General features: G+C 39.1%; 1 protein-coding gene across 1 annotated transcript; it reads left to right on the top strand.

Annotated features, from left to right (window-relative positions):
- The first annotated feature begins 295 nt into the window (after positions 1-295).
- On the top strand, positions 296-9,458 carry LOC135480618 (nmrA-like family domain-containing protein 1). The gene is made up of 6 exons (XM_064760504.1): positions 296-432; positions 3,559-3,725; positions 4,708-4,835; positions 5,886-6,126; positions 8,010-8,203; positions 9,103-9,458. Exons 2-6 carry the CDS (start codon positions 3,581-3,583, stop codon positions 9,289-9,291), a joined length of 897 nt encoding a protein of 298 aa, XP_064616574.1. The 5' UTR covers positions 296-432; positions 3,559-3,580; the 3' UTR covers positions 9,292-9,458.
- The last annotated feature ends 4,902 nt before the right edge of the window (positions 9,459-14,360 follow it).

Here is a 14,360-nt window from a genome sequence, read left to right as displayed (position 1 = left end):
ATTCATCATCTGTCTTCGATAGTTCGATAATTTATATCGATAATTTATAAGATACCTTGTCTTATTCATCATCTGTTGTCTATAGTTCGATTATTTTGGAGAAGCCCTGTAGTAAATAAAATTTAAGTTAATAGTATGAGATATACAGTGATATAATCCGTATGTCTTTTTAGTGAACACAAATGTATAACTATATCCCACTACTTTACATTTCGCGCCATATGTGTGGTCATGCGCACTACACCGTCCTCCTGATGGACGTCCGTTCTCCTGGTGGATGTACTTCCGTTCCCCTCGTGGATGTAGGCTGACGAGTACTGTTGGTAAAAACTGGAGCATATCCGACATTTGCTTTACATATAAAGCAGGACACGTAAGCACTGCAGGCTTTGCATAGACAGGTAACCGGCTTACACAGTGTTTGATTTACAGGTGAGTATTACATGTAATATCGGAAATGTGTCACTATTACGGGTAAAGCGCAAATTTATAGATGCAAGACGAGCATTGTTAACGCAGCAGAAACTCAGTATTCAGAAAACGATAGTACGATCAATCGAATTATCCAGTGTTACACTGGAGTTACAGGCCTCTATAATGTAATGGCTAGCATGTAGTTACTCACGGAACAGGTTGAATAGAATTTACGGATCTGAATACATGTGTTGTTTGGATTTTACTTGTAAATACGAAACTGGGAATAACATATATAGCGTGAGATGCACGTGTATAGTGTGCCCGCCTGTACATTCGGGCAGACAACACTGCATGTGCCACGTCTTGAGACCGTTTTGCCACTAGGAGACACTGGGGTGGTGAGGCCGAAAGTGTACGCTGTTAAACCAGTGGAAAATAACCAGAGCTAACGTTGACCTACATGTTAATATACGCAATGGATATTAATCCGCCTGTGTAGAAAGCCAACCAGGGATGTATAGATTTTATCTGACTTTCACTCATTCGCTCGCTCGCTCATCACCAGCACATGCAGTTAAGCACCTAGCATTCCTCTAAAAGTCACCTTGGCTGGCTTCATTGATAGTGCACAGTTGGAACTCTATGTAATGGTGATCAGCCGTCCATGGATTTCTGAGTGAGTTCGAGGAATCATTCACAAAGCAAACAACCGGAAATTAAACAATTGGGTTCGGAGGTTCAGAAAATTATCATTTCAGTGCGTGTGTTTAGTAAGGTTTGGCGTAGTTTAAGCGCACACATTGTAGGTCTTGTTCCACAAGTATGCAACGCGCATGTTTATAGTTATAATTGTCTCCTTCCTCTATAGTCGTGCGAGGGAAGGCCTTCAGCAACCTGCGGATGGTCGTGTGTTTCTATATATAATGCTGGCTGCCGTCGTGTAAGTGGAGTATTCTTGAGTATGGCGTAAAACACCAATCAAATAAATAAATAAATTAATTATAATTGTCTCTCCTCACAAGATGACTGCAGTACGACTGATGTGGCGATAAGCCATATCGTCATTCATTCATTTATTCATTCTTTTATTCTAAAAATTTTGCATTTGGTGTATATATAAAACTATGAAGACTTTAAGGCGTTGTGAACACCAGTACGGATAAACTAGGTCACGGTATAAGACATTGACTGAGTCAGTCCCGCGTCTTTACTCGACCTGTAACTGCGTGTGGTTTATTCCTAGAACTCCCCCTGAGGCAGAAAAAAGTCAAAATTACGTTGCAGCCTGGGAGCTTTTCAGCCTGAATGATTCTCAATCGTAAAACGCATATCTGTTCGGGTACCCATATAGGACGTACGCTATTATAGCCCGAGGAAGTTTAAGTGATACTGCAGATGTAAACACAGTTTAACAGATATAAATTAATCCTGGGAAGTATAGAAAGCTACGAGTCACCCTAAGGCTATGACTGTAAATCTAAGAAAGTACGCGACATATCCATACTACAGCTACCAGATATGACTTAGCAGTTTTATGATTACGCATCTAAGCCTGGGCTTTTACGTCGTGCTTAACAATTTTAGTCATGTGACGACGATGTCACTAGGTGCGTGTTCACATACTGTGTCTTCTTGTGACGGTGCAAGTCCACGGCGTCAAATTGCTGCCGCCACTGAAGTATCATGCCGAAGACACCAAACACGACACCCCAACCAGTCATGTTTCCTTTACTCTAACCTCTGCGTGTTGAGCGCCAAGCGAGGCAGCAACAAGTACCAATTTTAAAGTCTTTGGTGTGACACGACCTGGGTTTGGTCCCAGGTCTGCCGACAGAGGTGAAAGCTCTAATCATTAAGTAGTCAGAGCTAACTAGGACACTACGATGACGTATAAGTAAAAATAATTGAGTATAGCTTTAAATACCAATCAATTAAATGAAACCATTCAGATGTATGTTGACCGAAGTGCGTTTTAACTAGGCAGGTATATAGGCTGACAAAACCGTCAACAGGTTGCCAGCGTTGTTGCTATGGTGACAGTCAAAGGGTGTTGTCAGATATATGTACCAGTTGCGGCTCTTTTGCCCAACACACATCTTTCTGGCTTGTGTATCAGGGGCCGATTCCCCAAAGTCACTTTTGACTTAAGTCAGAATTTGAAATATGATTTTAGAGCTTATTTTATTGCTCTGTAAATTAAAATTTTGACCACTTCATCAATCTTACCTTAGACAAATGTGTCAAAGTTTCAACTCCCATTACCGAAAACTAAACATTGTGACAACATTGTTTATATTTTGACTTAGGTCACAAATTTTTTTGTGTGATCGGCCCTTGATGTTTTCACGGTACTCAAGAACATTTCAATTATCAAGCTACGCTGATCAGAGAAGTTAATTAGAATGATAATTAAAGGAATTGTTAATTTAGTAAATAACGAATTACCCACTGTAGATACTATATAATGTGTAAGCTCGGAAAGTCTTTTACTGTTGCTGAGTCTGGTGTATATATATATATATATATATATGGGATTATACATGGAAATGGCGAACTTCGAGCGAAAAGATCAATTACCCAGTGCAATAATGCAAAATATGTCTTATTCCGGAGCTGAATCTGTGGATGGTCGTGGGTTTCCCCTGGGCTCTGCCCGGTCCCCCCCCCCCCCCCCCCCAACCCAATAATGGTGACCGCCGACGTATAAGTGACATATTCTTGAGTACGGTGTAAAACACTAATCAAATAAATAAATAAATAAAAACAACCAAAAAACAAAAAAAAAAAAATAAATAAATAAAAAAGGCAGAGTTTCGAGTGGTGACGCCCCTTTGTACTGTCAGGTCGTCCTTTCATGGCATGTTGAAGCAAGTAATTGGCTTTTAACATGGGCGATGGATTGTATTACTGAAATGTTTATATTAGAGTGTGTGCACGTTAAGTCAGGAAATCAAAATCTGATTTTGCCGATTATTTCTGTTAATATTGTACATACCGGGCCTTGTTGAAATTCACTGATTCGTCACGGCTTAAAGGTACGCCACTACGATGTCGTAACGTCAAATCTCGAAACTCAGCCAACACAGCCATCAAACAATCAGTAAATATTGCATGTATTTTTGTTTTGTTACATGGATAAAGAAGTAAAGCTATAGACTGAAGCATGGCCAAGATAATCACGGTATTCGGAGCGACAGGCGGACAAGGAGGTGGTGTCGTGGATGCTTTACTTACCGACCCCGCATTCAAGGTGCGAGCCGTCACCCGTAACGTCAACTCCGACAAAGCCCAGAAGCTGAAAGCTCGAGGTGAGAACTCAGTCTTACTGACGAAGGTTTCACTTTAATAGGCGAAGGTTACAATCCCAATGACGAAGGTTACCCTCAAAATCACGAAGGTTTCACCTCAAATCGCGAAGGTTACAATCCAAGTGACGATGGTTACAATCCAAATGACGAAGGTTTTACTTCAAAAGGCGAAGGTTACAATCCAAATGACGAAGGTTATATTCCAAATGACAAAGGTTTCGCTCAAAATCACGAAGGCTTTCACTTCCATTCACTATGGTTACACCTGAAATGACAAAAGTTCTAGCAAGGCCTCGCAGAAGATCGAAAAGTTTCTGGGAAGTACTTGCAGAATTCTGAAATTTCGATAACCTTTTGTTTAAGGAAAATTTTGATGGAATATTTGTTGAGCGAAAATAAAATAAAAAACAAAATAGCTAAATAGCATTAAAACCACAGATGGGTGCAACAGTCTTAGTAAACTTATTGTAAACTTATTATTTGGTCTTCATTATTCCAAATCAAGTAGTTCAACAACAAGTGCAAGACAGAAATGTTTACCTATGCGAGTCTGTCGTGACAGTGTGTCCGATACACGTTTATTTCAAATCACAGTTTCGAAATTACGTTCCGTCATAATGAGACAATAGATATATACTGATTTCCTATGACACAAATAGGATGACAAATCCTGTGAAGATTTTTTGATATCGTTCTGAATGGCAAATATTGCCTAAAAACCTCGGACAAACGGACTATAAATTTTTTTTTATAAAAGGCGTGTTATATTCTTTTTCGATCTCAATAATATTTTAACATGCAATCTCACACTATTTTTTGTATTGCTTTAAGTGGCTCTCTAGCACCAAGGGATAGCTTTCACAAAAGCACTTAGCCGTGCTGGTACACAAAATTCAAATCTTTATTGCACGCATAATGTGACATAGTTGAGCGTTATTTGGGACATTGGATAGACATATTTTGTTTTATTCTGTTTATTCAGGTGCCGAAGTCGTCGCGGCCAATGTTGATGAGCCAGACAGTGTGAAAGCAGCTTTAAAGGGAGCTTACGGGTGTTTTGTAGTCACAAACTACTGGGATCACTTTGACGCTGCAAGGGAGACGAAACAAGTAACAAACAGGAATTGTCACTTAACTGATATATCACTGTAACATCTTACGTTAAACATAAAATCCTTTGGACGAACTCACGATAACAGTTTTCACTGCTGTGAAAATTTTAAGTGTAATAGCCTGATAAGAAAAGAACTCGAAAATAACAATATTTATATTTATACGTGTTTGAAAGACTGTGTGGACATAAAAATAGATTTTATGGTTATTTAAAAAAACGAGTTCATAAACGTTCTACAGAAACAAGACCAGATATAAGACCTCTGCCAGATATTGCTATAAATCACTGAGGCGAGGAAACATGATCTGATCAAGTATTTAGTTGTTTGATTGTTGTGTAACGTCATTCTCAAGCAATTTTCACTTACGCGACAGTGACCAGTTGGCAGAGCATCCTCTTCGGGAGCGGTAGATTCAGGGTCAATCCTGGATCGAGTCACACCTAAGACCTTAAAAGAGGAAGTTGTAACTTCTTCGCTTGGCGTTGACGACTGGTTGACCCGTATCACTATAATGGCTCGGGCGGGTCGGCTTACTTGCCTTCGGTAAGTCGTCTCAGTGAAGCAGCACTAGATAAAAGAGCGGTGGAAATCCGTCCTGCAAACAAGGAGGTATATGCAGTCTAGGGACTCCTTCCTCGTCATACGACTGAAAAATTGTTAAGTACGACGTTTAACCCCAAGCACTCACTCACCTACTCACTCATACGGTGTACTGGTGGAATTCATGCGATATGAGGTGAAATTCATGTAAGACCACACAGGAGAGTTACGCTCACCGCTTAGTGTCGGCAAGAATCCAAGAAAAATGAAAGAATACGAAACAGTTAAATAGGTACGCAAACACTGTTTTTCCTTCGTTACCGTTCACATACTTCATAATGATGGCTTTTTAAGCTGACACATCGGGACAACTAGCACTGCAGCATCTTACGCAGTAATAAAAGTTCATATCCGATTTTTTGGTTAATCGGGCATTTGTTGTCTTATATATGGTTCAGACTATGTTTTTAAAATTTAAATATTTTGCCTTCGTGTTTGTGACCAGGGTAAAGATGCCGTTGATGCAGCCAAAGAAGTCGGGATCAAACATTTCGTGTACAGTGGTTTAGAAAATGTTCAGAGGACCCTGGGTATACCGTGTGAACATTTTGACTCTAAAGCAGCCGTGGAAGAGTACCTTCAACAGAGTGGTCTCCCTTTCACAAGTGTACGCTTCTCTTTGTACTTCGACAACTTCACAACGATTCTGGTACCGACAAAAGTGGGAGAGAACAAATTTGCATTAAGTAAGTGTCCTACAAATCAATAAGTAAAAGTCCTGCAATGAAAAAAAAAGTGTTCTAGAAATTTAAACGTATATGAATGTCATGCAAATCTATAAGTAATTGCCCTGCAAATCTGTAGGTAAGTGTCCTGTAAGTCTTTAGGAACCTGCAGATCTATAAAAAAGTATCCGTCAAATCTGTACACGTGTAAAACTGTAAGAAATTGTCCTGCGAATATGTGAGAATCGCTCTGTAATTATATATAAAGAAAGCGTCCCGCAAATCTGTAAGTAAGTGTTCTAGAAATCTACAATTAGTTGTCCCGTAAATCTATAAAAATGTATCTAACAAATGTATAAATAAGTGTCCTAGAAGTCTAAAAGTGTCCTGCAAATGTATACAAAGAAAGCGTCCTACAAATCTGTAAGTAAATGTTCTAGAAAACTATAATTAGTTGTCCTGTAAATCTATAAAAATGTATCTAGCAAATGTATAAATAAGTATCCTAGAAATCTAAAAGTGTCCTGCAAATGAACATAAAAAGTATTCTTCAAATCTGTAAGTAAGTGTTCAAGGAAACTATAATTAGTTGTCCTGTAAATCTATAAAAATGTATCTAGCAAATGTATAAATAAGTATCCTAGAAATCTAACAGTGTCCTGCAAATGTATATAAAGAAAGTGTCCTGCAAATCTGTAAGTAAGTGTCCTGGAAAACTATAATTAGTTGTCCTGTAAATCTATAAAAATGTGTCTAGCAAATGTTTAAGTAAGTGTCCTAGAAATCAAATATATCCTACAAATGTGCTGGTAAGTGTCTCGTAAATCCCTAATATCTTGCAAATACATGAGTAAGTGTCCTGCAAAACTAACAGTAAGAGTCCTGTGAACTATGAGTAGCTGTTCTGCGATCTATAAGAACGTATCCCACAAACTGAAAGAAAAGCGTCCCGCAAACAAGGATGTAAGAGCCTTTGCAAACCTTTAAGTGACATACAAATGTATCAATACATGCCCTACGAATGTACAAATAAGTGTTCTGCAAATAGACAATGTGTTAAAGTCTTGATCGTTTAGTTGCTATGAGAGATTATGTTAAGATTTATAAGTTACACAGATGTTTAATCCACACAGTGTAATGAATTTGGGAATTTAGGTCTATTAGGTTTCTACTGAGATCGCGGGTTCAACCGCACCCCTCGCTAGATTGACTACAGCTTTACGTCAGGAGAGTTTTGTATCATCTGGACAGGTGCGGTGTTTCGCGATTTCCTTCATTCGTAAACGTGGTTTCAAAGTGAAAATCAAACAAATAAGTACATTCACAAACAATTTACATGAGAAAATTCGTCTGGTGAACAGCCAAAAATAAAGATAATATAAATAAATGACTATGTGGTCATTAGTCTATAACGAAAGCTTCTCTGAGAAAAAAATACTTATTTCTTTTACATTTAAAAAAACTTAATTAGCATAGGCTAACCATTATATTAGCTTTTGTACGTGCTTTGAGCCTTTATCCGCAATTTACAAATACAGCTCAGCAAGTAGCGGTTGACGATACCTACAGTCTACCGTCCACCGTCCTTTCAAGCTCACTTCTCTTCCGCCAATATGGTGTGCAGATCTGTACTTCACATGCAGGACAGTTCGTCATGAACTTGCAAAACGGCGGTGGTTTACGCCGGGCATTCCCGTTCCCGTTAACTCCAACAAAAAACTGACTGTCTCTGTGAAAAATTTGTTGAGTATGGTTTGAAATAGTCCAATAATCAGTCCAGATGATGAACAGTTGCAAAAACTAAATGACATAAAAATATGCCAAGAATTTACAAAAAATTGTGAGCATGAAACGCTCTTCGCTATTGAGGATGCCAATAATATTGAGCCTTGCGACTGTTTCAGATTTGCCCATGGGATCCGTACCCCTGGATGGAGTGGCCGTGAGAGATGGTGGAGAGGTAATCCACCAAATTTTTGTCAAAGAGAAGGAATTCATGGGCAAGTTTGTCGGAATTGGCGGCGATAGGCTGACCATGGAGCAATACGCCGCCATTTTGTCCAAACACTTGGCACCCAAAAAATTCGTCGATGGAAAGGTATGTTCGATTACTGTGTAGAATGACTTTGTGTAAATCATTATACGTCTGTGCACAGGAAACACAAGAAATTATGTAAAACTCAGTTGACACCAATTAAATATATGCCTGGGTAAAAACATTGACGAAATATGTCCAAAATTAAAGAAATGTTTGCCACTTCGGCAAACTTCAACTCTCGTCCTTCCCTCGAAACACTGGCCAACATGATTGACAGGCCGGAATGGCTAGATCATCATTACGCGATGAAATCAACATAAATATACATAGGCATACGTGCAATGTAGATTACAAGGAAATGAAAAACAGATACAAAACAGAAGTAATACGCAGTAAGTTCGGACAACAAATATAATTGTGGTCTTCATAAATTAGCTTTTATCGCACTAGTGCATAATGTGCCAGAAGCCTCCCAGCAATGTGGTCACTGTGAGTTCAAGTCCGGCTCATGCTAGCTTCCTCTTCAACCGTACTGGGAAAGTCTGCAGCAAACTATGGATGGCCCTGAGTCGCCTCCGGACTCTCGTTTTTCTCCCACCGCAATGCTGGTTGCTGTCGTATAGGTGAAATATTCTCGAAAACGGCGTAAAATACCAATTAAATAATTAGATGGATAAATAAATGCATAAATATAATTTATTATGGGCTTTATTTAAAAAATTGAAAAACCGTGTATTTTACTGAGCCAAATAAAAATCAGTTGTTCAGGAAAAATGTGGCTTCTTTTATACACAAAGCGTTTTGGATTTAGATAAATTCTCTGTCCGATAGATGCCTCATACTCACAGAAAAGCGAGCTCCGAAGACATCAATTAATTGAAGTCTTACATTTACACGTTTTAAGCACCGAACAAAGCACTCAGTAACGTCTTTAAGTTGTACTACTTTTTTCTCGGTAGATCACTGTGGAACAGTATAAAGCTCTGGGGTTTCCAGGAGCAACAGAGATGGGCAACATGTTTGACTTTTATCAGCGGGGCAATCCGGAGAGAAACGTTGAGCTGTGTCGACAACTTCATCCCAAAATCCGCAATTTTGAACAATGGGTATTGGATAACAAGGATGCCCTGAACAAAGCTACCAGTTAGATATCTACGTCTGTTGCAGATTTAACACTTTGTTAGAATTAGATCAAAACCTCTCATTTTCACTCCACAGATAGAAGGTCAAGTTTAGGATTGGACTGTGTACTGTTTTCAGTTCTGGGTTTTAGAAAGATTAGCAATTAATCAAACTAATTAAAAAAAATAAATTAATTAATTAAACTAATTCAGACTTCCTGGGGACATAAATTAATCAAATTAATCAAACTGTTATCCGTTTCGAAAATAATGTTGACCCCTAGTTTTTGTATGACTTAGTTTAGGTAATAAAAAAGACTTTTTGCCCAATCAGATGGTTTTACCGTATTTATTTTTATTTTACTGAAGAACGTGAGAATGTGCGTTTCCTTGTTGGTTTTCTCCCGGCTCTGTCTGGTTTCGTCCGCGCTCTGTCTGGTTTCCTCCCGCCATAATGGTGGTCGCCGTCGTATAAGTGAAATATTTATGAGTAGGGCGTAAATAAATAAATTAATATATAGTTTATTCCATGTGGGATGTAGCTCAATTGTTTCAGACTCGCTCGTTGCTACTATGATACGAAAACCAATGGTTCGAAACTATTTCTCGATGTTTAATTCTTGAATTTGAAACGTGAGGTTTGCTAGGTACTAGGGGGAGGTAGGTAGTTTACCCCGGGCACTCCACCATCAATTGTGGTCTCAATTTTCACATTTGAGCGTCCACGGGTTGTTGGTAGATTTTCCATGTACGGCCGAAGAGGAAGCCACAATGAGCTGGACTTGAAGTCACAGCGACCGTATTGGTGAAAGCTCCTGCGTCATTGCGCCGTGGCTGGCACGCTAGCCAGCTCGGCCATTCAGGCCCCGCAAGAGCAATGGAATCTGTGTTACTCTGAGATTGAACCAACATACATGTATGACGACGAGGAGTCATTAGGTGTTAATAAGTGAAATACTTAATTTTCGCGTGGAACTAATTTTTTACGGATTTCGCGATCAATAATTAACGGCGAAAAATAATTCCAGCGAAAAATACCCAATATTGAATCATATACTACAAATAGTAGTAATAATGAAGTGAAATCTTCATTCTTAATGAAGTAAAACTCCAATGGGCCAGTAAAACTTTTTAAGGGAAGGGAAACTATGGTTTAAATATATACAAACTCTGGTGCGAAGGCTTGGTGGGTATAAAACAATGTGGGAATTCATTCGTCTTTAGTTTGATTCGTGTTCAGTATGCCGGTAAAGTGAAAGAAAAGTAGATACCAGCACGTGCTAGATTCTAATAAATGTTGCTCTGATACACGCTGCCCCATAGGCTGTGTCCCTCCTGTGGTCCAGTGAGCGAGATTGTAACAAACTGTGAAGTGTTGTACAACAACACAATAGCCGTTTGACAGCTACGGCAATGTTTGCGGTTTCTGACCTGCTCCAGGGGACGATTAAAACCGAAAAAAATGCAAAACTTACCGTATCTAGCAAACAGTACCTTAAACCGTACCCTACCTTAAGTAAACATATTGACTTTTATTTCGGGTTTATTAATTTTGGATATATTTCATAAACAAGCATTGCTGGTAGAAATATATTGCCAAAGTACTCATCAATGGTTCGAAAACTTACCGTTTTGCTTGATGAAGAATGACTGACGGGCGCCAATATGTTTTGTGTTGAACTGCTCAAAAGAGACAGATCACTGTGCCAGGTGTTTAAAAGTACTCATTAATGGTTCGAAAGGGAGTGATACATGTTTGAGTACTGCTGACGGTAAGTGCGAAAGTAATCTTCTTACGTAATGATAATCCATCCCCCATTGGTTTAATCTCTGATCAAGATCACGAGGATTAGCCACACCGCAGGAAACAAATGAGGATTAAAGCTACCCATGATGATACCTGTTTGACGTGCTTGAATAATTTCGGCCATATTATATGTTGGAAAATTTTAAGATTTTAAGATCTTTTTCAGTATTCTCTTAAAAAAGCGAAAATGGATTCCCGCGAACATATTTTTGGAGAAAATCCGCGAAAATAAATTCCAGCGAATAATAAGTACTTACAGTACATGTGTCGTGTCTTTTTGTGGCAGGGCGAGTCCATGACGCCAAAATGTTGCCGCAACTGAAGTATCATCCCAAAGACAACAGACATGACACCCACTAGTCAAATTATACCGATATCAGGGAAAATCAGTCCTCTTTCCTTGATCGCCAATCGAGGCAGCAACAAGTACCGTTGTTAGATCCTTTGGTATGATCAATCCGGGTTTCATCCAAGATCTCCCAAACTTTGTTTCGGACGCTCTAACCATTAGGCCACCTAAGCGGTCACTACACTGGCTTGATTTTCACCGGTAACGTGAGACAATTTGGCAGCTATCGCACCGTTGTTCCAGCTCTGACTTCAATTTGATACACCAATCCCATTTTAAGTAAAGATGTTTACTTATATTTCAGGTTTATTAATTTTGGATATATTTTATAAACAAGCATTGCTGGTAGAAATAAATTAACCCGTGTGTGTCTCTCATAAGAATGACAGTAACAGTATATAGTAACAGTATATAGCTATATGATTGAAATCACTGTTTTGAATTTATGTATACTTGCTAATATGAAAACACATACATTACTTATTCTGAATTGGCCAACGGTAGAAAAGAAATGGGCATTTATTTTTGTCGTTTTGAACAGTATAGCCTTAATTGTGCACATGAACAATTCTGCTAAATAAAATTAATTTGAGGATTTCCATATTTCACTTTATTGTTTAAAGGATTCATTGCATACATAGTTCAGATAATTATATGATTATATATGATTATATATAATTATAAAATGCAAAATTGTATATATTGCCCAAGTATTATTACACAGTTGAGCATTTTTTGTATAAAATGAAAAAAAAAGCTTTTCTTTGTCTTTCCCTGTTTTATCAGGAGCTGGTTTACGCCAATGTTGATGAGCCAGGTAGTGTAAAAGAAGATTTAGGCTGAGCTGATGGCGGTTTTCTGGTCACAAACTACTTGAAGAAATGTAAATTTTTGATTTACTGATTGGTGACGGATGATCTAACTTAAAAGCGTATGCATTTTTCACTGCTGCCAAAGTTGGAAATTAAATAACCTAAAAACCAGAGAAAAACTAGAATATATGCGTATCTGTACCAACTGCAGCCAAGTTCCAGGTCAATAATTACAAGGCTAATTCGCTAAATGAACACAAAACCACCAAATAATTACGGAAGCATAAAAGTACGAACACATTAAGAGGGATGCATCCGAAGGGAAGCCATATACGGTTTTCACTGATACTGGAAAGATGCTGGGAACGTTCCAGGCGTATGTATGAAACACGTATCCGAATCCGCTAGTATATAAGTTTTCGTTAATCAAAATATGAGTCTCAGCTGCGCTTTGATTTCAACTGTTCCTGTATTCAACATGGTGATCTAATTGAACACAGCGAATATACGTAGCCTTGTCCCCCTTTCGGCGGAATGAGACACAGTCATACAGCTGAGTGCCAGAGGTTCTAAACGCCCTGACCATACTTACTTACAAGAGAATTATACTCGTTGTAAAACTTAAGAAATTCAGAGTGAATGCGCTTGACAAAACAACCTTACATAATAGGTTTTGCAGTAATGACCATTGACGCTGGTTGAACTCTCATGTATAACGCAAATCTAAATCAAATGACCAAATTCCTATACTACGACTCGACAATATCGTAGTTATATATCCGCTCTCTAACGGCGGAGAATCGTTTAAAAACTTTTCTGGATCCAACTTCAATTTCCAGACGGATGGATGAGTGGGTGCTTAACCCTAGGCCGAGCGCTAACAATGCAGTGTTTTGACAAACCTTAGAGCCGGTTTGAGTGTAGGTGGGTATTGTTCAGCCATTGCCCCTATTCCGTGTGTAGTTTTTTCCATAAAATAGCTGAGCGGCATATAGAGAAATAAACTCGGAGGTAACTAGTGCAATTTCGCTAAAGCTGCGAAATCCGGCGTAGTGTTTCTTGACGTCTTGCACTCAGGTCCCTTGTTAGGTAAATGGACAATGTTAAAAGATAGAATGCCCATGTTTAAAGAAATTTATTTATTTGCTTGGTGTGTTGCGCCGTACTCAAGAATATTTCACTTATATGATGGCGACCAGTGGGAGGAAACCGGACAGAGCTTGGGGGAAACCCATGACCATCTGCAAGTGTTCGGCAGTCCTTCCCACATCCGACCGGAGAGGAAGCGAGCATGAGCTGGACTTGAACTCATAGCAACTGCATTGGTGAGAGGCTCCTGGGTCATTGCCCTGTGCTGGCACGCTAAACACCTCGGCCGCGGAGGCCACTGGAAAAAAAAATGACCGGCGCACAGATTTTGTCAGACTCTATTTTACTGATCTTTGGCCTACTGTCTTGTAGTGAGAATTCACATTCGACCTGACAGTACTATATTGCCCAAAACTACTGAGACGGCTTGAAACTTTGATTCACTGGTAGCTATCCTCCAGAAAGTAACAAGATGTGTTCCGCAGAGATGAACTTTGACTTACTCTCTTTAGTCAGAGTTAACTGACTTTTACTTTTTTTCACCTTGCTTCTCAAAGCCGTCTCTTCAAAGCTGCTGAGTCAAATTCAATGAGGCTTCACAAAATCATTTACTGGGACATACCGTAGAAAGTGTTGGGGTGTGGTATCTGGGTTGTTATAAATATGTTGTCGAAGGTACTGAGCTTAAAACAAAGGCGCTTTATAGAAGTATTCACGACAGAGAGACGGGCATAGTGGGGTGGGAGAGTGGAGAGTGTGAGAGTGGATTATGGTACGTTTACCGTTGCATGAAGAGCCGCATAATTTAAGGACTTTGGTAAGCACAGCTCTTTTTGTTTGTTTGACTATCACCTAAGGTTTAAAATTATTTGTTTTCATTTCTGTGATAAGGGTAAAGATGCCGTTGATGCAAATAAAGAAGCTGGAGTCAAACATTTCGTGTACAGTTGGGTTGGAATGCGTCAAACAGATCCTGAGCTCACCGTGTGCTCATTTGGACTAAAACGCAGCAGCTGTAGAAGAGTATCTAGAGCTGTCA

Source organism: Liolophura sinensis, chromosome 13, assembly GCF_032854445.1.
Source record: "Liolophura sinensis isolate JHLJ2023 chromosome 13, CUHK_Ljap_v2, whole genome shotgun sequence".
Lineage (NCBI taxonomy): Eukaryota > Metazoa > Mollusca > Polyplacophora > Chitonida > Chitonidae > Liolophura > Liolophura sinensis.
This window is presented reverse-complemented; position numbering and strand designations above follow the sequence as displayed.